Raw genomic sequence first — 25,025 nt, 5'->3', positions numbered from 1 at the left:
GGGCTCGATTCCAGCACCCTGGGATCATGACCCAAGCCGAAGGCAGCCGCTCAACCGACTGAGCCACACTGGTTCCCCTAGAGTTTACTTTAAAAAGTAAAAAAGAAGAGAAAAATGCAGGCAGAAGAGCAGATCTCCTAGGAAAATGATGATTTGTTTTGGACATGCCAGGTTGGAAGTGCCTGTGGGGTGGAGATATCCCAATCACCATTTCCATATATTGGCGAGAGCTAAGCAGAAATGTCTGCACTGAAGATATAGATGGGGGAGTGATTAGCATATAGACAACAATTGAAGCTATCTGGGCGGACGTGATCACCTAAGGAAATAAAGGAGGAAAGAGCTTAGTGGCTTGGAGCCTGTGCTTTGGAATTAGCCAGGTTTGGGGTGGCATTCCAGCTCTGCCTTTCACAAGCTGTGTGATCTTGGACACATGACTTCACCTTTTCATTTCTCTGTTTTCTCATTGCTAAAATGAGAATAATAATAATACCTACATCCCAGGGTTGTTGGGAGAATCCAAGAAGTCACATTCCAGTAAAATGCTTAACTCAATGACTAGGACTCAGTAACATTCCATAAATAGTAAATTCTATTATTAGCAGCACCATGGAAAACATGGGTGAAGAGTGTTAGGAAGGTGGGAATGATCCCACTGTGAAATGCTGTGGAGGTCAAGTAAGACACTGAAGAGTGTCCTTGGAATTTGAAAATGAGTAGGTCACGGTGACTTTTCTCGCATAATTTTTCAACATATATCATTTCTAGTATAACTTCAGTCATGTAGTAAGGACATAAGCTACAGGGTTCAAGGAATGTGTACATGCAGGAAATAAGGAAGTAGAGACCAATCATTTACCATGAAAATGACCAAAAAAACAATGGCATTGGGAGAATGGGAAGCTGATAGAGAGTTGTAAGGAAAATTTTTAACACCAAAAAAAATGAAAGAAGATAATTCCAGAATAATAGGCAGTATTTTAAATTGAGCAATTGTAGGGACACCTGGGTGCCTCAGTCATTAGGTATCTGCCTTTGGCTCAGGTCATGGTCCCCGGGTCCTGGAATCGAGCCCCGCATCGGGCTCCCTGCTCCACGGGAAGCCTGTTTCTCCCTCTCCCACTCCGCCTGCTTGTGTTCCTTCTCTCGCTTTGTCTTTCTCTGTCAAATAAATAAATAAAATCATTTAAAAAAATAAATTGAGCAAATGTAGCTTTATAAGAAACATCTTTTCCAAATATTTCTAATTTTGCCATAAGTGAATGAAAGCTTCTTCATGCAAGGATGCTGACATATGGAGATGAACGAGATTGACTTCATTTGTTCAGCAGCCATTCAACATGTATTTATTGAGTGAGGCCCTATGCTAAGTGCTAGGGATATACTGTTGAACAAAAAGGTCATGGACCAGCCTTTATGGAGCTTATAGACTAGCTATAGACTTTGCCGGGGGGGGGGCGTGATCCAACAATCTTCAAATATATAGTTATGAATTGTAATAAGCAGTATGAAAGATATGAAAGAAAAATGCAGCATGTTAAGACTTATGACCTAGAAAGAGGGTCAGGGCAGATTTCCCTTAGAGACAGTTAAGCTGAAATCTAAAAAAATCAGTAGGCATGGTGTACATGAAGAGGGTAGGCAGGGTAGAGTACTCCAAGCATGTGTGAGGCCTATGGGTATTCAGGAGCATGGGCAGTATCTGGGACTAAAACTGTTCGTCAGAACAAGAGCAAGCGTGGTGCAAGGTAAGGTTGACAAGGTAATGGGTAATGCCAGATCAGGGCCTAGTAGGCCATGATAATGGATTTTAACTTTGATTTTTTTTTTAAGACTTTATTTATTTGACAGAGAAAGACACAGCGACAGAGGGAACACAAGCAGGGGGAGTGGGAGAGGGAGAAGCAGGCTTCCCGCGGAACAGGGAGCCCGAAGCAGGGCTCGGTCCAGCTCGATCCCAGGATCCTGGGATCATGACCTGAGCCGAAGGCAGACGCTTAACGACTGAGCCACCCAGGTGCCCCTTAACTTTGATTCTAAGAGCACTAAGAAACCACTGGAGGATTTTCAGGAGGGCAACATTGTAATATTTGTATTTCTGAAAAATTATTCCTGGTCATTGTATGAAGAGAGAGTGGGTGGAGGGAGAAACAGAGGTCAGGAGGCATGCTAGGAGGCTTCAGAAGTAGTTTAGGTAAGACATGGACCAGAGCAGTACTAACTAGAGGAGATGGAGAGAAGTAGATAGATGTGACAGACTTTGAGATTTTTTATTTTTTAAGCAATCTCCATGCCAACATGGGACTCAAACTCACAACCCCGAGATCAAGAGTCAAATCTCTACCCACTGAGCCAGCCAGGCACCCTTGTAACAGTTATTGAGAAGACAAACTGAAAAGAACTTGGACAAGAGTCTCAGATGGGACGCCTGGATGGATGGTGGTTCCATTTAACAAGAGAGACTAATTTGGTAAAGAAGTCATATATTGAGAAACACATGAAATTTGGTTGAGAAGTGAAGGAGAGCAAAAAATTGGTAGCTAGAGAAGCTGGCAGGATCAAGTGAAGGCACGTTAAGGGTGATAAGAGAGATTCATAAATGTACAGATATATAGACTTCTTAATGTTGAAGTGCCCAAGAGCTTAGCTCATGGTCTTTATTTGCCCTTACTTTTTTTTTTAGATTTTTTATTTTTAATTAGTCTCTACACCCAACGTTGGGCGCAAACCCACAACCCTGAGATTAAGAGTCCCACCCTCCACATACTGAGCCAGCCAGGCACCCCTACCCTTACTTCTTTATGATCTCATCTACTGTCATGGTTTTAAACATGGTTGACCCTTGAACAACATGGGTTTCAACTGCAATCTCATTTTTTCTTAAAGATTTTATTTATTTATTTGACAGAGAGAGGCAGCCAAAGAGGGAACACGAGCGGGGGGAGTGGGAGAGGGAGAAGCAGGCTTCCGGCCGAGCAGGGAGCCCGATGTGGGGCTCGATCCCAGGACCCTGGGATCATGACCTGAGCTGAAGGCAGACGCTTAACGACTGAGCCACCCAGGCGCCCCTCTTTTTTTTTTTTAAATGCAGTGCAGTACTGTAAATGTATTTTTTCTTCATTTTGATTCCTTAATAATATTTTCTTTTCTCTTTTAAATTGTAAGAATACAGTATTAATACATATGACATATAAAATATGTTGACTGTTTATATTATTGGTAAGGCTTCTGGTCAAAGTAGGCTATTAATAGTTAAGTTTTAGAGGAGTCAAAAGTCATACATGGATTTTTACATGTACAGAGGGGTCGGTGCCCCTAACCCCAGAATCGTTCAAGGGTCAACTGTATACCTATATGCTGACAACTCCCAAATTTACAGCTCCTTCTCTCCAGAACTCCAGGCTAATATGTCCAACTTGTTATCTGAATCTTGTTCAGTTGTCTAATAGACATTTAACTTAACTTATGTCCTATTCTTAACCCCAAACCTGTTCTTTCCATAGTTTTCCTTATCCCAGTTAATGGCAATGCCATCTTCAACTTGCTCAGACCTAAAGCCTTGGAGACATTTTGACTCCTTTCTCTCTTTCACACCCTACATTTTGTTGGCTCTACCTCCAAAACACATCCAGAATCTGACCACATCACATTACCTCTACTGCTACCACTGTAGGGCAAATCACCATCATTTCTTTCCTGGGTATTGCGAGAGCTTCCTAGCACATCTCCTTACTTATAACTTTTCATCCTCTCCCACAGTCTAGCCTCAATTAAAGTGATCCTTCTGATACATTAGTCAGATCGTGTCCCTCCTCTGCTTACGATGGGGCAATTGTTCTCCATTCCAGTCCAAAAATGCCAAAGTCCACAGTGGTGTACAAAGCCCTACACAATCTCATTCCATTACTTCTTTTTTTTTTTTTTTAAGATTTTATTCACTTGACGGAGAGAGAGAGAGAAAGCACAAGCAGGGGGAGTGGCAGGCAGAGAGAGAGGGAGAAGCAGGCTCCCTGCAGAGCAGGGGAACCCAATGTGGGACTTGATCCCAGGACCCTGGGATTATGAACCAAGCTGAAGACAGTTGCCTAACCAACTGAGCTACCCAGGCGCCCTCATTCCATTACTTCTGCCCTTCTCTCCTAGTACTCTTCTCTTCACTTACTCTGTCCAGTCACATCCAGCTTCCTTGCTGGTCCTCATATTGCTCAGGCACACTTCTGCCTTGGGCCTGTTCACTGACTGATGACTATTTCCTGTTTTTCCCAGACATTCATATTGCTAACTCCGTCACCTAAAGTCTTTGCTCTAATAACAACTTCGTCCATGGAGCCCACAGTGACCATATTGTTTCAAATTGCAATTTGCCCCATTCCCACTTCCTGATCCCACCTACTTTGTTCTTTTACTTTTCCATAGTACCCATCATCATCTTATGGATGATACACTGCAGTTATTGTATCTATTTAGTGTTGAACGTCCACTATCATTGCCACCCTAGCAGAATCCTTAAGGGCAAGAATGTTAATCGGACTTTTTTCCCTGATGTAGTCTAACGTATACCCATGACGGTACCTGGCATAAAGCAGGTGCTCAATAAATATTTGAATGTATCGACAAAAGCAAAGAAGCCAGAAGAAGGGGAGGTTGAAGCTGTGAAAGGGGTAACTAATAGACCAAGATCTCTAAAATACAAACGGGTATGGGGCCAAACACACATACATGGAATTATCTGTAGTGGTAGAATGGCACTTACTCAAAACCACATCCTTTTTGTGGGTGGGGGGAGTTTGTTGATTTTTTTTCGCAACCTATTTTTGAACACAATTTGTTTTTTCAATACCACATCTTAACGACACCATTTAGAGCTCTTTCTCGCTCGGTCCCCCACTCCCTGTGTTCTTTGGGGGCCCCTACTCAGCACAGGCGCTTTTAATCAATTCTGAACCTCGAGTGTCCAGCGAAGTTCCTGACACATACACACTACGTGCTCAGAAGAGGTCGTTGGGTAAATTAACCAATGTTTCCGTATCCCCAACTACTTTAGGGCTCGTAAAGAGGAGACTCGGGGCGTCTCTCCCTCCCGCAGCCTTTAACACCCACACCTCCCACTTAACGAGAGCTCAAACCGACGTCCAGTACTTATGTAATAAGAGAGCGCCCTGGCGGAGGGCGGGGGGACAGGGGAAGAGGCCGATTGAGCAAGCTCCGGGCCACGTGACGAGACTGGGCGGGGCATCAAGGTTCATATCCCAGAGTCCCTTTGTACCTACTTCCTTTCTGTCCTTTTCCGGCGTTCAAGATGTCGAAGCGAGGTGAGGTTTTGACTCTTGAGTATCCTTCGCCATCTGTCGCGAGGTGACTGCTGGCCTCTCCCGGCGCGGCGGCCATGGGCAGCTGGGGCGCTTTGCTCTCCTCCGGGACGGAGAGGGAGAGGAGGGCGCCGTGAGAGCACTGGAAGGGCCCCCGAAAGCGGCGGCGGGGGGTGCCTGGAGAGTGAAGTTGGCAGGATCCGGACAGGAGTTTAGACCAAACCCCGCGGGGTCCCTCTGCACCTGGTGCTTCAGTAATGGTATTGAAGTGAGACTGGCTTAGGCCCCAGAGTGGATGCCTTGTGCCTTGCAGGGAGAACTACGTGGTGCAAAAGTTGGAGCGAGGATTGAGTGGCTCAGGCCCCTTAATCGTAACGTGAGCGCGGTAATAGTGAGGAGTTGGCTGTGGGAACCGGGTGGCTCAGGAGGGGTAGGCGGAGTCCCAGAGAGAGGGAATTGAGTATACCGTTGCCCAGAGCATGTGCGAGTGAATTCATGCCTTGAGAGTGTGAGGGAAACTCGGAACCAGGACTACTCAGTGACCCCTGTCCTGTTTTCGTTCCTATCCACAGGACGTGGTGGGTCCTCCGGTGCGAAATTCCGGATTTCGCTGGGTCTTCCGGTAGGTGCCGTGATCAACTGTGCTGACAACACAGGTGAGATCTTCAGCTGCGCTCTGCCAAACTCCCCCTTTTAAAAGCACTCGGTGGGCCTTGACTACTGACCCACTGAGCCGTCAAGAAAGGGCAGAGTAAAAACACTGCTTTTGGGTGAAGCAGCAGCATGTTGTGTTGGTTTGCTTCAATCGGTGGTGTGACAAGGTTTTCCGCCTTGGTTGGGGGAACTAACCGTTTGGGAGTATGAGTTGAGGGAGAGGCTTTGGAAGTGCCGGGGAAACGTTACACCGCCCCCCCAAAATCACTTTTGTTTACATTATCCATAGGAGCCAAAAACCTGTATATCATCTCTGTGAAGGGGATCAAGGGACGATTGAACAGACTTCCTGCTGCTGGCGTGGGTGACATGGTGATGGCCACAGTGAAGAAAGGCAAACCAGAACTCAGAAAGAAGGGTGAGTAGAGACACTGAATCCTCCTTACTGGGTGAACAGTTGAAGGATTTTTCCCTTTATTGGAAAATGGAATAATAATTTTACCATTCTGAAGGCTTAAAGCTTGATTTCCTTTGAGACACAGTGTGAGAGAAATATCTGCAATGGAAGTTCTGCTTTTGCTGTCCTAGAGACTATTCTCTCTCCTACCTGGTCTTGCTGTATTTGTTTCCTTTTTTTTTTTTTAAGTGATCCCTGTGCCCAGTGAGGGACTTGAACTCATTACCTTGAGATCAAGAGTCGCATGCTTTACTGACTGGGCCCCCAAGCACCCCATTGTTCTATTTGTTCTTGCCCTTTTACTCCTTAAATGTATTTGCCACACTGAAGTCAGAGCCCATCTTTTAAAGATGTAAATCTCGGGGCACCTGGCTGGCTCAGTTGGTGGAGCATGGCTCATTGCTGATTCCTTGGCTACAAATGGATATGGCGGTATTTAGTAAATGTTTAAGTAATCTCTGCACGCAGCGTGGGGCTCGAACTTATAATCCCAAGATCAAGAGTTGCACACTCTACTGACTGAGCCAGTCAGGCGCCCCAGTAAATGTATTTTTGCGGGAGGAGGCGTTTAGAGTTTGACCAGGTGTCAGGCAAGTTTCTTTTTCTGGAACCACTGATTTGAAGGGGAAGAATGATAACTTGCATACTTTCTCAAATGATTGTGAGATTCAGGTAATAAGTTAAGCACAGAGCATTTGGCTTGTGACCTAACACTTAGTAAGTATAGAATGACATACCTCCTGATTTAAGAACGTAAACAAAAGTGATTTTTTTTTTTTGGCCGGTGTAACATTTCCCCGGCACTTCCAATTTAATTAAGATTGTTTTTTTATAGAGATTAACTCAAAATTGTGACTTGTCAAAAGTTATACATGGTTGCTTCTAAATCTTTTCTGGTAGAAACTAAAATAAGGGGCTGCTCATTGCTTAATCCCCCTAGGAGTGTAAGTTGAGGGGGGAGGGTTTCAGAACACTTCTGACTTGTAATGTCTTGTCTGGCTTTGGAGCTCCTGAATTTTCCTCCTGTTCTGCTTAGTCTGTCTCTGCCCTGGGATATCTTGCTCTTCTGAAAAGTCCTAGCCACCTCTTGATGGACAGTACAAATATGGGCTTGGTCAGTACAAGTTACTCTGTGTAGGCCTGTACAAGCACCCCTCCCACCCCCTGGTGTTTTTTGGGGGGGGGGTCCAAAGTCTTTGTTTACCTTTAATACCCACTTGAGGGCTTGGAGTGCCAAGCATTGTGGTTAAGCATTGATTAATCAGCGTGTAGATTGGGATCTGCATGCAACTGGACAGGCTTTCCTCTTAGAACACTTGCTGGGTCTGATTTATGGCCCGGGAAGCCGTCAGAGAAGGGCAGAGCAGTCCACTAGCACTGTTGGTGAGATGGCAGCCGGGTGTGTTGTTGGTCTCTATCAGATTGTGGTGGGACAGACCAGAGGTGGTTTGAAAAATAGTGAATTGCCAACTCTATTAGTCTTACTTGTCCTTGTTTCTGCTGAATGAATACATCCCCTCACCTTAGACTTACATATAACAGACAGAAATGTGGAAAGGGGCAGTTCTGGAAGTCCAGAGTCCTGGATTGGTGTGTGGCCTCACTCATCTACTAGAGTGGTCATTTGTGAGAATTTAAATGGCTATGAGTAGGGGCGCCTGGCTGGCTCAGTCAATAGAGCATGTGACTCTTGATCTCCGGGTCTTTGTTTTTAAGATTTTATTTATTTGACTGAGACAGACAGAGAGGGAACACAAGCAAGGGGGAGGGGGAGGGGGAGAGGGAGAAGCAGGCTTCCCGCTGAGCAGGGAGCCCGATGTCGGGCTCGATCCCAGGACCCTGGGATCATGACCTGAGCTGAAGGCAGACACTGAACAACTGAGCCTCGCAGGCACCTCAAATTAAATTTCAATTACCCTACTTTCAGATTTTCAAGAGATGATCGCTGTTAATATTTTGTTGCCTTTTTTTTTTTTAAGATTTTATTTTATTTGAGAGAGGGCGAGCACACAAGTGGGAGGGAAGGGGCAGAGGGAGATGCAGACTCCCCGCTGAGCAGGGAGCCCGATGCAGGGCTTGATCCTGGGACCCGGAGATCATGACGTGAGTCAAAGGCAGATACTTAAGCAACTGAATCACCCAGGTGCCCTGTCTTTTCTTTTTGCTTTAACGTGCAAAAAATTAGCTTGTAAACTTTTTAAATGGGACCATGGCCTTCCCATAACTCGTTCTTTTTGCTGCATAGATGATTGTCCTACATGTGAAAAGTTACAGATAGACATAATCATTTTTAAATGATTCTGTTTTTGTGTATTGGCCATGAGATGACCTATTCCAAGTTTCTGCTCTAATAACACATGTGCCCGCAGTTGGGCATTGAGATAAAGGTGTAGGGTGTGTGGTCAGGATCCTGGGATGTGCTCCTGGGGTTCAAGGAGTGTGAATATACAGATACGCGCATCTTTAGTTGTAGGTTTTCTTTGGTTGAATTTGTATGTAAGTGAGCTTCTCTTAAAATCTAACATGGTACATATTTAATCCCAACAAACTTCCAGAGTAGTAATTTTTAGATCAAGGTATGTATGTACTTGGAGGTTTTGATATATACTGGGATGGAATATTGCCTAATGAGTTAATAGCTTGACCTCTACTTATGCAGGCCAAAAGGGGTTCCCATTTTGTGGTACTGGGATCTTTTTTTTTTTTTTCTCTTAAGGTTTTATTTATTTATTTGACAGAGAGCGAGACAGCAAGAGATGGAACACAAGCAGGGGGAGTGGGAGAGGGAGAAGCAGGCTTCCAGCTGAGCAGGGAGCCCGATACGGGGCTTGATCCCAGGACCCTGGGATCATGACCTGAGCTGAAGGCAGATGCTTAACAACTGAGCCACCCAGGCGCCCCTTGTGGTACTAGGATCTTAACAGTATCTACCTGTTGGGTGAAATGGGAACAAGTATAGAAGGTGCTTGGCAAGTTTCCTGCTGGTGTGTTGCTAATTGTTCTCAAGAGTACAGATTTACACTTGCAGGAAGTGCTGGCTGTTTTGACTTGGAGTAAGGTCTTTCCTTAAGGGGCGATTGGTATTTGCTCTTTCACACTTGCTTTTAGGAAATAAAAAGCAAACGGTGAGTCTACATTCTGTTCAAGTGGGAAATGTTGGGGAACTGGATGAGATGTAAACTGCTTTCTTGTGGTGTCACTTACTTGACAGGTAAGTGACTGCTGTCCTGTTTTCCCTCTTAGTACATCCAGCAGTGGTAATTCGACAACGAAAGTCATACCGGAGAAAAGATGGTGTGTTTCTCTATTTTGAAGATAATGCGGGGGTCATAGTAAACAACAAAGGTGAAATGAAAGGTAAGAAAGAAACCACAGTGTTGCCTAGGTCTTTGAGATGGGATGATTTCATCTCTGGATCTGATCTTATCTGTCATCTCATTCTTTTTTTTTAATGTAGGTTCTGCTATCACAGGACCAGTCGCAAAGGAGTGTGCAGACTTGTGGCCCAGGATTGCATCCAATGCTGGCAGCATTGCATGATTCTTTGGTGTATTTGTTAATTAAAAATTATTTGTTCTCAGTGTTTGCCTTCTTGTTCTTTTCTACCTGTCACTCTTCTTGACACCCCCTAACCTTTTGTAAAATGAAATTGCTCAGTGCAGTACTTGTGCTTTGTGACTGTACAGAAACTTTCGGACTTTCCAATTTCTGCTGTAAAAACTTACTTGTGTTTGGAGTCCTTACAAGAGTAAATTGCAGATAGTAGATAGTGTTTGGTGAGAGGTTACCCCAAGTGCTTAATTTGAGATAAGGTGGAGTGAATGGTCAGATGGTGGACACACATGGAGTTCACAGAGTGATGTGAGGAAGGACCAGGCGCGTGTGTATATATGCACACTTGCAGTTACAGGTTTTCTTTGGGTAAACCAGCACATAAAGGACTATGTTTGTAAAACCTAACACATAATTGCCATGTAAATTTGCTCTTGTGGAAGATGTTACTAAAAGTACCTGCATTGTTTTTGCTATCAAAACGTTTTGACAGGATAGCTGTATAGTGTACCTGCCAAACCCTAATTCATGAATAAAAGGTGATGTAATTAACCAACAGTGGGCGTAAACCTTGGCAAATTCTGCTGGAAGGCATCGGATACTGTTTTTCTTCCTAAACCCTTTATTTATGTGACATTTGGGGCCTGAGGGGAAAAAATGAGCATTCAGCAGGTTTGGGTCAATAGTCTGGCCTAAAGATGTTGGAATAGGCTTCTTAGAACAAGATTTGTGTTCACACATCTAGTATCTGAAAATACTCAGCCTTAGGTGTTCTTTGTAAGGCTGAAGTTTAGAGGCTGCCTAGCACATACTCACTTGGTAAGATGACCACCCTTTTGTCCTTCAAGATTCAGAATAGAATGTACTAGACCTAATCAGTGGTGCTCAACCAGAGGAGTAAGGCAATAGCCCAGACCCAATTAAGTCCGATTGTGGAGGGAGGACCCAGGCATCAGTACTTCTTAAAGTTCCCCGGGAGATCCCTAGGTGCAGCCGAGATGGAGAACCAGGGCTGTCTAGACTGAGCCTATCTTGGTTTTAGGAATATTAAATCCAGAAGTCTCTTAAAAACAGATCTGTCTTCCTACCCTATGCTCCACCCTGGTGAATTTGAAGTCTTTGATGTGACGTGAAGCCTGCAGGTCCTCCATTTAAAATTCTTTTTGCGGTACGTGGGTGGTTCAGTGGGTTAAGTGTCTGCCTTAAGCTCAGATCACGATCCCAGGGCCCTGGGTCGAGCCCAGCATCAGGCTCCCCCACCCCACGCTTGTGCTTGCTCGCTCTCAATATCTAAAAAATTAATAAAATTAATGCTTTTTATCCCCTTGTGGTGAGCTCTGTATGAAATGTCTCATCTTCCTGCTTCAGATAAAGAGGTGTGAGGGCTGGGCCTCTTTCCCTGCCTTTTCTGTCTTCCAGGTTCTTTCCAAATTCCAGTAGAATGGACTCAAAAAACTATAGACTTAATTTCCTGTAATTTCAGATTTCTAGGAATTTACCTGTCATAGTATAGAAACATTAAGTATGCTGAGCGTTAAATTGCTAGGATTAGTGGGGTTTGTGTATAGATGCAGTACATGTGCCTTTGGGGCATCCGGGTGGCTCAGTTGCCCAGGTTATGATCTCAGGGTCCTGGGATCGAGCCCTGCCCTGTTTGCGGAGAGTCTGCTCCCTCTCACCCCGATCCTGCACTACTCTCACGGTCTCTCAAATCTTAAAAAAATAATGTGCTTTCATATAATAGTGAATATAAAAGATTTCCCTGATCCTTTTGTCTCGTGTTCTGTCTCGTGTTAGGATAATAGCACCTCATAGAGTTGGTGTGAGGGGCACTGAATAAGGCACCTTGATGTGTAAAGCATCTTTGTAAGGGGTTTATTGAATTTTGGAAATAAAAAGTAAAAGTTGCCTGTAATCACAGCAACTAGAGGAACTCATTGTTAATGGTTTGCTGTATCCTGTCACATCCACAAAATTAGAGGAAAACATGGCAATGTGTTAACCTGCTGGGTTTTTAAAAAGATTTTATTAGAGCCCGAGCTGTAGGAGGGGCAGAGGGAGAAGCAGACTTTCCCTGGGCAGGGAGCCCCATTCGGGCTCTCCTGGTTTTTAAAAAAACTTTTGACAGGAGGAGGAGGAGTACTGGCTGATGAAAACAATAAGGTGGGGAGAAGTGCTTTAAGTGGACTTAGTGGGAAGTCGGGAGACCTGAATTCTGGTTCTGGATCTGCCACTAAATGGATTTAGGGAATATCCCAATGTTTCTGAGCTTCAACTTAGAATTATGAAAAATGAGAGTTGGAAGTAGATGGTATCTGAACTCTTTCTGATCCATTCTGGGTACCAGTTCTTCCCCGGAAATGAGTTTAGTAAATGTATATAGTAAGGAGGGGAGCGGGCAGGAGGAGGAGTGGGCCTGCGTTCGCACCCCTAAATTCAGAAATACCCTCTCCAAAATCCAATGCCTCCTGCATTGGTCCCCTCTTAGTCACCCTTCGCCTCGGGGCCTTGCGAGTGACTTAACCCCACAGCCCTGAGAGCCTACCCTGTTGGGTGGGACGGTACGGTTTGTGTCACAGGAGTCTTTGACACCGCACCACGTAACAATGCGACTAATGCACAGGGGAGCCCCTGCCTAGCTAGGGCCCTCCACTCCCACCAGAAAGGCCCTTGGAGGCCGCAGTGGTTGGGATGTCGCACTTGTGCGAGTGTCCTCTGCGGCTGGAGAAGAGCTTCGTCTTGGACGGCGTGGCGGTGAGCACCAAGGCCCGCGCCCATGAGCGCCTGAGGCCCAAGCTCTGGTCGGCGATTCCGCCCTACAACGCCCAGCAGGATCACCACGCCCGCCGGTACTTCCAGAGCCACGTGGTTCCGCCCATTCTGCGGAAAACCCAACAGGTTATTAGAAGAGCGCCCCGGACGATCCCACCGGCTGTCCCCGCAGAGCTTGACCCTGGTGGCGGGGCGCGACTTCCCAAATCCGGGCATCTTACCTCTTGGGAGGGCTCCCCATTCCCACTCCCGCCCCCTCGGCTTTCTCCATGAAAGGGAACTAGCGCAGGCCGCTGACCCGGACTGAGCTCACTGAGCTCGCGGAATCACTTTCCACCCCCGAATTTGAGAGCGATCTCATTTGGGGTTTCTGCAAACCTTAGGGAACGGGGCTTGAAGCCCGCCTCGGCCAAACCAATCGGTTCATTGTCCTTTTTGACGTTACGGACCCGCAGATTCTCTAAAAGCGCGAAAATCCTTGTGACTTCAGCGAACGAGACAAAGCAACGCCTAGACCCTCCAGGCGGGGCGCCCTCCTTTGGTGATGTCACAATTACCGGGGCCGAGCGTGGGGGGGGGGGGGGGTGGAGGCTCGCTCGATGGGACTTTCTGTGAGCGGGTGGGAAGGAAACTTCCCAAACCTCTGCGGACCTCGCTTCCCCCCGGCCTTTTCCCTCGTGGGTGTTGCCTCTTCTCCTCAGCCGAGTCCTACCTGGGATCAAAGATCCTTACCTTATTGCTGATGGCTGCTACTTCTCCCAACACTTTTGCCTCCAGTGTTTGTGTACATATGTCACAGTGGTATGGGGAGGGGACAGGCGGGGTTAATGGGGGTTATTCTGCGAACAAATCTTGGTGTGTGTGTGTGTGTGTGTGTGTGTGTGTGTGTGTGTGTGTGTGTGGTCTAGGTGTTTGGGTGTGTGCATTGCATGTATATGGACCCGTCTGTGTGTCCCATGCCGGAGTATGTACGGGGTCTCTACTGGCCTAATTTTTATGACCAAAGGAACCAGAGAAAAAGAAAAACTTGAGTATTTAAAAGCTTGAAAATAATATGATGTGCACAATTTGGAAACTTTCTATGTTCCATTTTATAAGGGTTTAATCATCACGACTGTCATTTTTACATTTATCATTTACATAAAGATAATGGGGTTTTTGTTTTGTTTTTAAGTAAACTCTGCTGCCAACGTGGTGATTGAGCTCAGGACCCCAAGATCAAGAGTGGCATGCTCTGCGGACTAAGCCAGCCAGGAGCCGCATGATATTGTTTATTTTTAAAGTAAATTAGGGGCGCCTGGATTGCTCAGTCGGTTAAGCGTCTGCCTTCAGGTCGTGATCCTGGGGTCCTGGGATCCAGCCCCACCTGGGGCGCCCTGCTCAGCAGGGAGTCTGCTTCTCCCCCTGCTCCCCCTCCCCCTGCTCATTTTCTCCCTCTCTCAAATAAATAAAATCTTAAAAACAAAAAGGAACCTTTACTATGCCAGGCCCTTTATTTGAATTATCTCACTTATGGGGCGCCTGGGTGGCTCTGTCGTTAAGTGTCTACCTTCGGCTCGGGTCATGGTCCCAGGATCCTGGGATGGAGCCCTGCATCGGGCTCCCTGCTCCGCGGGAAGCCTGCTTCTCCCTCTCCCACTCCCCCTGCTTGTGTTCCCTCTCTCGCTGTGTCTTTCTCTGTCAAATAAATAAATAAAATCTTTAAAAAAAGGATTATCTCACTTAAATCTGACAGCAACCCTCCTTTTACTGAGGAGGAAATTGAGGTCCAGAAAAGCTGTGTCACTGGCCTAGGGTCACACAGCCTGTGAGTGGCAGCGTTGGGATAATAACCAGTCTGTCTGGCAGCAGACATTGAGCCTGTAACTGCCCACCTAGGCTGCCTCTCCCTGAGAGGCAGTAGGTCACTATGTGTATTCATATTTAAGCTGTCTGGCCTGGCGACCCCTGGCTGGGACCTCGGCTCTCTCCCCTTGCAACAAGCCCAAAGAGAGTTTTGCGTGTGCACCTCTCAGCATGGTGGCTGACAGTCTTGTGTTTTCTCCCTCACTCTCAGGATCACGGTGGCACAGGAAGAGACGGCTGGATAGTGGATTATTTCCACATTTTTGGGGAAGGACAGAGATACCTGAACAGGAGAAACTGGGCAGGGGCAGGCAAGTGCCACCTGGCTTTTCAGCCTCGACGTGAACCCCCCCTGGAAGAGTGGCGTGAGGTCCCCAGTTCAGAGAGAGAAATCAGGCCACAGAGAGCCCTGGTTTGGGGGGGTGGGGGAGAGGCCTTGGGACTGTGTCCCCAGCTTTTCTTCTCAGACATGAGCCGAATGGTGTCACCATGCTCCTTCTATTTAGGGACTAAACACCTGCTGTAGGTCAGGTGGGTTTTACCCTCACGCTCTCCCTGCGCTCCAGCTGAGCAAACAAGTGTAGGGAGGTAAAGTGACAGGCTGAGGAGGGTAGCTGGGATTGGAATTCCACTCTTTCCTACTCTGAAGCCCATGTTCCCCTCCCTGCTCCCTCAACAGGCTGTGTCCTGCTGCTTTTCCAGGCCCAACTGAGCAACAGGAAAGGAAGGGTTGAGAGAGGTTTTTCCGACAGTGTGAACCCTCCACCCACCCCAACCCCAACGCCCTTTGGTCACACTCTAGTCACATGACCCTTTCCACCATTTGGCCAAATTGAGCTCATCCATTTTCTCCGCATGGGTCAGAAGCAAGGGTGAAATATTTTCAGTCTTCCTGGGAGCAAGGCAAGTTCAGCCAAGCCCAGAAGTTTCTGTCCTCTCCTGTCTTAGCACATAGCATTCACGTTCCTCCTGTGTGCTACTCCTGGTATGCAGGTTGGTTTCTAGAAAGCTGTCTGTCTCCTGGACTTCATCAACCCTTGGCTTTTAATCAAGAGGCTTGAGACGTTTGAGGATGGAGGGTTCAGCGGGGACATGGGGAGCACATTCTATACCAGCCCCGTGGGAGCAGGGGCAAAGCAAGAGGGGGCTGAATGGGGGCTCAGGCCTCTCTCTCTGCCCCCAAGGGCATTCCCTCCAGCAGGTGACTGGGCATGATCACTACAATGCTGAACTGAAAACGATCAAGGGGTTCAATGGTCGGTTTGGCTATCGCCGGAACACCCCAGCCCTCCGCCAGCGCCCGTCTGTCTTTGGAGAGGTCACCCAATTCCCTCTCTTCTAACAGCATCTCTTTCCTTCCCACCCCTTGACCTGAATAGAAGACGGATGTTTAGATGAATTCTTAATGCTATTTATATATAAACAATGATGTTATTTGTGCCTCCAAGTGTGCTGTTTCTTTCCTGTGGTTGGGGGTGGGGGCTAGTTTCTCCACCCTCAGCTTCTCTAGCCTTTGGAGAGGAGGTGGGAGGAGAGAGGACGTCCTCAGACCTGTTCCCTTACACTCCATGCCCACGAGTGCCAGGCTTGAAAGGAGGCCTCCGTTCTCCTGGGCCCATGTCAGAAGAAGGAACGATGCTGAGCACCTCAGCCTCCACAAAGCTCAGGGAGCAGCAGTGCCCCAGGCTAGAAGCTGGCTGCTGTTTGCCCATCAAGAGAGGAGCAGGCGGTTTGTCCAAAGAGATTGTCCTTGGTTGCCCTGAGAAGGATTTCCTGATTTTCCTGAGAGTCATCCCAGCCAAACTAACTGACATCTTCCTTCTCCTTTCCACCCTCAGTCCATCAAGAGTCAGGGCAGTGAACAAGGGGATATCTGGGGTTGCTTTTTAGCCTCTGGATTCTACCATGGTAATTCTGACACAGTGCTTGTGGACATTTTCTCCGCTGGTGCTCTGTCAGTTTCCTTTTCAGCTAGTTTCCAGGATGTCATTTTTCAAGTGTCCCCACCCAGTTTATTGGTGGCCAAGAGAAAAGGCAAAACAGATGATGGATACAAAAGAAGGTGGAGCTTTAGAACACAAAGCTCGCCAGAGCTCCAGTGTGGGGTGGAACCTGATGGTACTGAGTCACCTTCAGTGGACAAAGAAGAGAAGGCTCCCAGGGCACGGGGGTATAGCTCAGGGGTAGAGCATTTGACTGCAGATCAAGAGGTCCCCGGTTCAAATCCGGGTGCCCCCTTCCTCCTCCCTTTTTTACTTCCATTACATGGAAGCAAGGAAATGCACTGTACCTCTCAACTCCCAGCCAGAGTTAATAGAGAAGACAAGGAACTCTCAACTCATTCTTGTACTGAAACACTACTAGTTTCCCCTACATTCCAGTGACACTTAGCTGAGACCCCTGGAGGACCCCGTTGGGCTTCAATTAAGTCAAAGTCCCGAAGAAAATTCTAAATCTAAAATTAGGTGTGAGAGGGGTGCCCAGGTGGCTCAGTCTGTTAAAGCCTCTGCCTTCGGCTCAGGTCATGATCCTGGAGGCCTGGGACCGAGCCTCGCATCGGGCTCCCTGCTCAGCCAGGAGTCTGCTTCTCCCTCTGACCCTCTCCCCTGCTGTGCTCTCTCAAATAAATAAAACTCTTTAATAAAGAAATAAAATAAAATAATTAGGTGTGAGAGCTATGAACACAAGTTTAGCAATCTGATGTCAATCAGTTAAAGAGGTTCATACAACATGTTTTTTGAGAGAGCTTGCAAGACAGCTGTGAATGAAAACATGAAATAGGGCCCCTGTCCTCAGGGAGCTTTGTGTCTGCTGGAAGTCAGCATGTTCACACAGCGGTCAGGGGGAGACACTTTGTTTGTAGCTCAAGGAAGAGACATCTTTTTAAAAATACCTACCCACCTTTTCTAGACTAACTTCTTTTGTTTTTTTTTAAAAGATTTTATTTATTTATTTGAGAGAGAGAGAGAATGAGAGATAGAGAGCACGAGAGGGAAGAGGATCAGAGGGAGAAGCAGACTCCCCGCTGAGCAGGGAGCCCGATGTGGGACTCGATCCCGGGACTCCAGGATCATGACCTGAGCCGAAGGCAGTCGCTTAACCAACTGAGCCACCCAGGTACCCTAGGCTAACTTCTACCTGAGGCTTTCCTACAATTTGAAGGGACATGTCTGCCTGATCTGAAGAGTTTATTATTTCTGACACTGTGCAATTCCCTCTCTGAAAGGTTAGGGGCACTTTCCTCTTAGTAGTTTTTTTATTATTAAAGATTTTATTTAGGGGCGCCTGGGTGGCTCAGTTGGTTAAGCGACTGCCTTCGGCTCAGGTCATGATCCTGGAGTTCCAGGATCAAGTCCCACATCATCGGGCTCCCTGCTCAGCAGGGAGTCTGCTTCTCCCTCTAACACTCCCTCCTCTCATGTGCTCTCTCTCTCTCTCAAATAAATAAATAAAATCTTTAGAAAAAAATAAAGATTTTATTTATTTGAGAGAGAGAGAGAGAGGGAGAAGCAGACTCCCTGCTGAGCAGGGAGCCCGATGTGGGGCTTGATCTCAGGACCCTGGGACCATGAGCCAAGCCAAAGGCAGACACCCAACCAACTGAGCCACCCAGGCGCCCCATCTTTCCACTTTTTTGTTGGCTTTTAGATTTCAGTTTTCTCATGTGCCCCAAATGCTTTTTTTGTCGTTACATCCTGTTCTAGTTTTATGGGTACCATTTTTTCTCTTGTTTCTTTAAAATAATGGTTGTTTCTGAAGTGTTCTTCTCCAAGCATTGCCTTTTTTCCCTCTAATAGGTTGAAGGCCATTGGAAGCTCTGTTCTTGGGTAGGCTTGTTGACTAGTGAACTCCCTTGTGGGCTCTCCAACAGTGACCCAGCCTTTTCATTTGGGAACTTCCAAATGTCTATATCTGTGGGTCACCATCTTCCCTGACTCCTTGGGCCATTCGGTTTCTCCATAGAAAAATCCTGAGATCTCCTGCCTGGGATATCTCCTTGATGCTGGCATCTTGGGAGCAGGAGAAGAATGAGGAAGGGTATTGGTGACCCCACTTTTCAACATGCAGACTTTTGTTTAATCCCCACTGCTATTCTGAAAGCCCTTGGCCACTCAGTTGGAATTGGGGCTCACAGATGCAGTTTCTCCAACAAATCTTTCACCTGTGGGACTGGAGATAGAGATTAAGGATCTTAGCTGTTCCGTATACAGACTTTCACCCAAATTCCCTATTTGCTCCACTCCTCAGCCCTTCCTGGTGATGCCAAATTTTCTTCTCAGGAAGTCTACTTTCCCTCACACATTAAACAGTTCTCTTCTGTGTCCCTCTCCACAGCTCTCACTGTTGAAAACCACCATTCCACTTTCTATGAATTTGACTACTCTAGGTACCTCATGTAAGTGGACTCCTACGATATCTGGTTTTTATGTCTGCCTGATTTTACTTAGCATAAAGTTTTCCAAGTTCCCCAGTGGGGAAGCATGTCAGAATTTCCTTCCTTGTTTTTTTTTTTTTTTAAAGATTTTATTTATTTATTTGAGAGACAGAACGAGAGATAGAAAGCACGAGAGGGAAGAGGGTCAGAGGGAGAAGCAGACTCCATGCTGAGCAGGGAGCCCGATGCAGGACTCGATCCCGGGACTCCAGGATCATGACCTGAGCCGAAGGCAGTCGCTTAACCAACTGAGCCACCCAGGCGCCCCAAGAATTTCCTTCCTTGTTAAGGCTGAATAATGTTCCGTTGTATGGATATATCCCATTTTGTTTATCCATCCACTGATGGACTCTTGGGTTGCTTCCACCTTTTGGCTATTTTGAATAATGCTGCTAGGAAGACAGATACACACATAACTGTTTGTGTCTACCTTAAATTCTTTGGGGTATATACCCAGAAGTAGAATTGTTGAATCATATGGTAACTCCATGTTTAAGTTTTTGACGACTGCCATATACCCAGAGAGATTTTTTTTAAAAGATTTATTTATTTATTTATTTAAGGGGGGAGGGGGAGAGGGAGAGAAATCCTCAAGCAGACACTGAGCAGTGAGCCCGACACGGGGCTTGATTCCAGGACCCTGGAGATCATGACCTGAGCTGAAACACCCAGAGAGATTTTTAAACTATTGATGCCTAGTGGAACCTAGCTTTCCGACTTGTTTCTCTCCCAGGTGACATTAATGTGCACCCAAGATTGGGAACCACTGGCTCAGTTGGCACTTGGGTTTCAGCTTCCTCTGCTGTGCTAAAGTCACCCCCACCCCTCCTTTCCATCTTTGAAAACTGTTTGGCATGGTTCTTCTGTTCCCTGTCCATTCTTCTCTTTGTCCTTTAAGAGTTATACACTTTAAGAGTTTGGAGAGGGAGTGGAGATAAATACATAATGATCCATAGAAACTTGTTGCTCTATGAGAAGTATTTATATATGAATTTTCAAATGTATATACATGTGGCCTATCTCTTAGGTTGAAATTTCTGAGGAGCACTCGAGCACTTTGGCATATTTGCTCTCTCTTTACGGTGGCCGAGAAAGAGTTTTCTTGCATTCTTGTATTCATTCACTCATTTGTCCATAGTAGCCAAAATACAGCATGACTACTATGCTAGACACACACCGGGTCCTCCATATAGGATGGGAGTTGTCTGGATTGCCTGGGTGGCTCAGGTGGTTAAGTTAAGCATCTCACTCTTGATTTCGGCTCAGGTCACGATCTCAGGGTCTTGAGATCAAGCCCGGTGTCAAGCTCCATGCTCAGTAGGGAGTCTGCTGGAGATTCTTTCCCTCTGTCCCTCCCTAGCACTTTCTCTCTCTGAAATAATAAATTAATTAATTTTTTAAAAAAGGATGGCAGTTGGGCGCCTGGGTGGCTCAGTCGGTTAAGCAACTGCCTTCGGCTCAGGTCATGATCCTGGAGTCCCGGGATCGAGTCCCGCATCAGGCTCCCTGCTCGGCGGGGAGTCTGCTTCTCCCTCTGATCCTCCCCCCTCTCGTGCTCTCTATCTCATTCTCTCTCTCAAATAAATAAATAAAATCTTAAAAAAATTAAAAAAAAAAAAGGATGGCAGTTGTCAGTGACCCAGTAAACATAATTCTACCAATACACATATTTGGTCAAATGAAAGGTGTCTTCAGTTTCTTGCCCTTTTTATGGTGTTTCTGTTTTGACAGACACATGCCGGACAATATTTGAAGTTGCTTTCAACACACCTAGCCACCTCCACCTTCTCACCCTAGTAATTAAAAGGCCATCATTTAAAATAAGTATTGCGACAGTGAACACAAGGTGGCCTCATTACAGAAGCTTTCATCACACAGCAGATAACTACGGTTAAGCCTGCAGGAGACTATGATTTCAGTGACATCCTGAAGTGTGTACTATTTAAGACTCTTTAGAATACAGGAAGACTCACTTCTTAGTAACCAGGGAACCAGTCACATGCTCTGGGCTAATGGCCCAAATGCAGAAAATGCAGATCAGTGAATCGGAGACTATCATGCTCTGTAACTCCCTCATTGTTTCTTAAGCATTTTGATTGGCATGACCACCTACCTCTTCCCGGTTGTATGTGACCTGGAGTAGAGTTGTGAGTATTGATGCCTGTGACACCAAGCTACACACATTTCTACAGATAGGTTTCCCCTTTTTAAATGAACTTGCCCTGTCCAATACTTAAATGATTGTCTCAAAAAAATTCAAGAAGTATCATGGACAAACTGTTAAAGGAAAACATAGGAAAATGGCTTTGTGTCTTGAGGGTTGGCAAAGGTTTCTTAGTGAGTGACCAAGAGATTCTCTCCACGATCAAACTTTGGATGGACTCTTCTGAGCTCTTTTTCAACTAGGCCCTGACTTTGGGACTTCTGAGTTCTTGTCTGCCTTGTCCAATTTTTTTTTTTTTCCTTCAGCGAAGATAACAGAAGGGATGATTTATTGTACATGTGTTACATTCAGCCACAAATGGAAACAATTAGTCCCAAAAGTCATAGTTCCAGGGCAAAGGACCAAAAGGGACTGTTCTGGTTCCAATTTTAGTATATATGCTGTGGAAGCCTGCACAAAAGGGACTGTTTTGGTATGAGCAATGTGGGTCTCTTAAAGGTGGGCGTTGAGATCAGACGGCGATGGATGTCCTATATCCACTGAATCAAGCTCTAGAAGGTAGGCGTGCAGTCCAACCATTGATACCATCGTCCCTGGCCTCTGGCTTTCCTTCTTTCTGCTCCTATGACTCCATGGGTGCGTAAGCTAGCAGTTTACTGGGTCTCTGCCTCATCTTCTCTTACACTTCAGCGCATTCGCTTCTTCCTCCACTTGGCTGTCTTTGCGCAGAGGTTTCCAAAAAGATGGTGCTAAGGCCGGGAGCTGCCTTGTTCAATTTTCGCAAGAATCCTGTTAAGCCAGTTTAGCCAGGATCAGAATCTGATCTGATCACCTTCAATATCTGATCAGCTTCCTCCTCCCCCACCGTCCTGTAGGCGAAGTCTGATCATCCTGGCCTGCCGTCAGTCACTATCCTGTAAAGTCAGTTTAGCCAGAAATCCCCCCTTGCCCCTGATGTTTCCTCTGAGTAATTTTCCATCCACCCCCGCACCCCCACCACCACCCCTGCTCCCCCTGCTCTGCCCTGCTGCTTGGCTATAAATTGCCATGCTGTTCTCAGAGTTGACGTCCCTCTCTCTCCCCCACTGCAAGGTCCCCCTTAAATAAAGTCTTCCTTACCCTTGTTCTTTAACTAGTGTTATGTGTAGTTTTTTCTTTAACAAGAGGATACAAAGAGCATAAAAGAAAATATTAATGAATGAGACTTCACTTCTTTGTCAAAAGACCCTGTTGAGACAGGCAAGCCACAGACTAGGAGAAATGATTTGCAAAATACAGATCTGACAGAGAACTGGTGTTCAGAATATATAAAGAACTCTTGCAACTCAAAAGTAAAAAGACTTGTAAACAACCCAATTAAGAAATGGGGTAAAGGCCAGGAGCACCGAGGTGGTGGAGCAGCCTTTCCTGGTCTCCCCTGCAGAAACCGCCCCCTTTACTATCCAAGCTCCACACGCAAGCCTTCCTGACACCCTGTAACTGGGAGCCTTGCACCAAGTGGAAAATAAACTCCAAGCAACCAATAAGAAAGAAAGAAAGAGAGAGAGAGGGAAAGAAAGAAAGAAAGAAAAGAAAGAAAGAAAAAGAAAGAAAGAAAGAAAGAAAGAAAGAAAGAAAGGAAGGGAGGAAGGAAGGAAGAAAAGGGTAATGGAGTAAAGATTTGAGGAGGCATTTTATAAAGGAAGAGATACAAATGGCGGGTAAACCCATGAAAAAGTATTTGACATCGTTACTCATCAGAGGAATGCAAATTGAAATCACATTGTTACACCATACACGCATCAGAATGCCTAAAATTATAAAGACTGACAACACCAGACACCAACTCTTAATTGGTGGGAATGTAAAATGGTATACCATTTTGGGAAAAGATCTGGCAGTTTGTACAAAACTAAAGTCGACTGACCTTCTGGCCCAGCAATTCCATTTTTAGGATTTTACTCAGGATAAATGAAAACACATGCTTATAAAAAGACGTATATAGAAATGTTCATAGAGACTTTATTCATAATAGGCAAAACCAGAAACAGACTAGGGCCCACCAAAAGGAAAATGATTTTTTAAATCTGTGGTTTATTCATACAATGAAATACTACTCATCCATAACAAGGAATGAATTACTGATACAAGATAGATGAATCTCACAAACATTAAGCTGATAAAAACCTTATAGAAAAGAGTGTAGGGGCAGCTGGGTGGTTCAGTCAGTTGAATGTCTGTCTGCCTTCGGCTCAGGTCATGATCTCAGGGTCCTAGGATCGAGCCCCGCAGGGAGCTTGCTTCTCCCTCTCCGTTTGCCTGCTGCTTCCCCTGCTTGTGTTTTCTCTCTCTTTATCAAATAAATAAATAAAATCTTAAAAAAAAGAAAGAAAAGAGTGTATATCGTATTATTCCAGTTATATGAAATTCTAGAACAAGGCAAAACTAATCTATGGTAAAAAAAAAAAAAATCACAAGAGTGGTTGCCTCTGGGGTGGGGGTGGGACAGAGATTAGCCAGGAAGGGGAATGAGGGAATTTAATGGGGATGATGGTAATGTTCCATTTCTTGATGGCGGCTTGGATTACACTGGTGTATGCATATGTCAGAATTAGTGAATGGACACTTAAGATTTACACATTTCATTTTATATAACTTTAACATAAAATGAAAAACACTATAAACAAATATGAACTCTAGTTAATGATATGCATGGTGAGGGATGGTTGGGTGGCTCAGTTGGTTAAGCATCCAACTTTTGATTTTGGCTCAGGTTGTGATCCCAGGGTCATGAGACCAAGCCCCGCCTTGGCCTCTGTGCTGAGCATGGAACCTGCTTAAGATTCTCTCTCTTGGGGCGCCTGGGTGGCTCAGTCAGTTAAGCATCTGCCTTTTGCCCAGATCATGATCCCAGGGTCCTGGGATGGAGCCCCACATCAGCGGGGAGCCTGTTTCTCCCTCTGCCTGCAGCTGCCACTCCCCCTGCTTGTGCTGTCTGTGATAAATAAATAAATAAAATAAAATCTTAAAAAAAGAAAGATTCTCTCTCTCCCTCGCCCTCTTCCCCTTTCTCACCGTGCATGTGCACGTGTATGCCTGTACTCTCTCTCTAAAAATGATAGCATGCTGAAGTATTTAGGAGGAAGTGCATTGTTGTCTGCAACTTATTTTGAAATGCACCGAAAATCAGATGGCTAGTGGATGAAGAAAGGAATATATATATATATATATATATATAGAGAGAGAGAGAGAGAGAGAGAAATATGATAAAGCAAGTATAGTAAATATAGTAAAACTGTTCACTGTAGAATCTACGTGGTGGGTTTATAGGTGTTCCACATAAAATTCTTTCACCTATGTTGAATGTTTGAAATTTTTCATAATGTTGGAGACTTCTTAAAAAAGGTGAATCAATACAAGTAAGAATATTAAATATCATTGCTATATGAACATGACAAACTCATGACAGTGGTATTTGAATGACTGAAGTGGGTTAGCAGAGCATTACTTCATTTAATCCGCACAGCAACCTTATGAGGTAGGTTAGGTACTAATAAAATCTTTGTTTTAATAATGGGGAAACTGAGGCTCAGAAAGTTTCCCATCTTGCAATGTGGCATGCCAGGATCCCAGCCCAAGGACGTTTTGACTCCAGAGCTCCTTATGCTTTGCTGCTTGTGCAAAAAATTATTTCTCTGTGTTAATACATTACTTTGTACATTTCTCAATTATAGCCTTTGTTATACTATAGTGATGTCAGATGTTTAGGTGTCTGTCACCTCCTTCATACCATGAGCTCCTTGAGGGCAGAAACAGTTTCCATCTTTGTCACTTCCATGCTTAATATAGTGCTAACTA

At 45.6% G+C, this 25,025-nt stretch overlaps 2 protein-coding genes and 2 non-coding genes across 4 annotated transcripts; all 4 read left to right on the top strand.

Moving 5' to 3' along the window:
- The first annotated feature begins 5,177 nt into the window (after positions 1-5,177).
- Positions 5,178-10,001, top strand: RPL23 (ribosomal protein L23). The gene is made up of 5 exons (XM_025859293.2): positions 5,178-5,312; positions 5,882-5,965; positions 6,253-6,381; positions 9,664-9,777; positions 9,878-10,001. The coding sequence occupies exons 1-5, from the start codon at positions 5,300-5,302 to the stop codon at positions 9,958-9,960; spliced, it is 423 nt and encodes a 140-aa protein (XP_025715078.1). The 5' UTR covers positions 5,178-5,299; the 3' UTR covers positions 9,961-10,001.
- On the top strand, positions 5,997-6,131 carry LOC112814151 (small nucleolar RNA SNORA21). Its single transcript, XR_003205686.1, has one exon. It is a non-coding gene; the product is annotated as a small nucleolar RNA SNORA21 (small nucleolar RNA).
- A 1,902-nt stretch (positions 10,002-11,903) lies between the features above and the next one.
- Positions 11,904-16,031, top strand: SPMAP1 (sperm microtubule associated protein 1). Its single transcript, XM_025859289.2, has 3 exons — positions 11,904-12,870; positions 14,801-14,900; positions 15,774-16,031. Exons 1-3 carry the CDS (start codon positions 12,664-12,666, stop codon positions 15,929-15,931), a joined length of 465 nt encoding a protein of 154 aa, XP_025715074.1. The 5' UTR covers positions 11,904-12,663; the 3' UTR covers positions 15,932-16,031.
- A 724-nt stretch (positions 16,032-16,755) lies between these two features.
- TRNAC-GCA (transfer RNA cysteine (anticodon GCA)) lies at positions 16,756-16,827 on the top strand. The gene has a single exon. It is a non-coding gene; the product is annotated as a tRNA-Cys (tRNA).
- Positions 16,828-25,025: the final 8,198 nt, after the last annotated feature.

The sequence above is a fragment of the Callorhinus ursinus genome, unplaced genomic scaffold (genome assembly GCF_003265705.2).
Source record: "Callorhinus ursinus isolate GAN/ISIS: 27379988/994484 unplaced genomic scaffold, GSC_fseal_2.0 scaffold52, whole genome shotgun sequence".
NCBI classification, from domain to species: Eukaryota; Metazoa; Chordata; class Mammalia; order Carnivora; family Otariidae; genus Callorhinus; species Callorhinus ursinus.
This window is presented reverse-complemented; position numbering and strand designations above follow the sequence as displayed.

Bases quoted from the DNA above. Each gene is read 5' to 3' on its own strand.
- RPL23 (XM_025859293.2), top strand. The intron at 5,966-6,252 runs GTGAGATCTTCA...CATTATCCATAG, and splicing joins CAACTGTGCTGACAACACAG to GAGCCAAAAACCTGTATATC. The intron at 9,778-9,877 runs GTAAGAAAGAAA...TTTTTAATGTAG, and splicing joins CAACAAAGGTGAAATGAAAG to GTTCTGCTATCACAGGACCA.
- SPMAP1 (XM_025859289.2), top strand. From the start codon at position 12,664: ATGTCGCACTTGTGCGAGTGTCCTCTGCGGCTGGAGAAGAGCTTCGTC. The intron at 12,871-14,800 runs GTTATTAGAAGA...CCTCACTCTCAG, and splicing joins TTCTGCGGAAAACCCAACAG to GATCACGGTGGCACAGGAAG. The intron at 14,901-15,773 runs GCAAGTGCCACC...TCTGCCCCCAAG, and splicing joins GAGAAACTGGGCAGGGGCAG to GGCATTCCCTCCAGCAGGTG.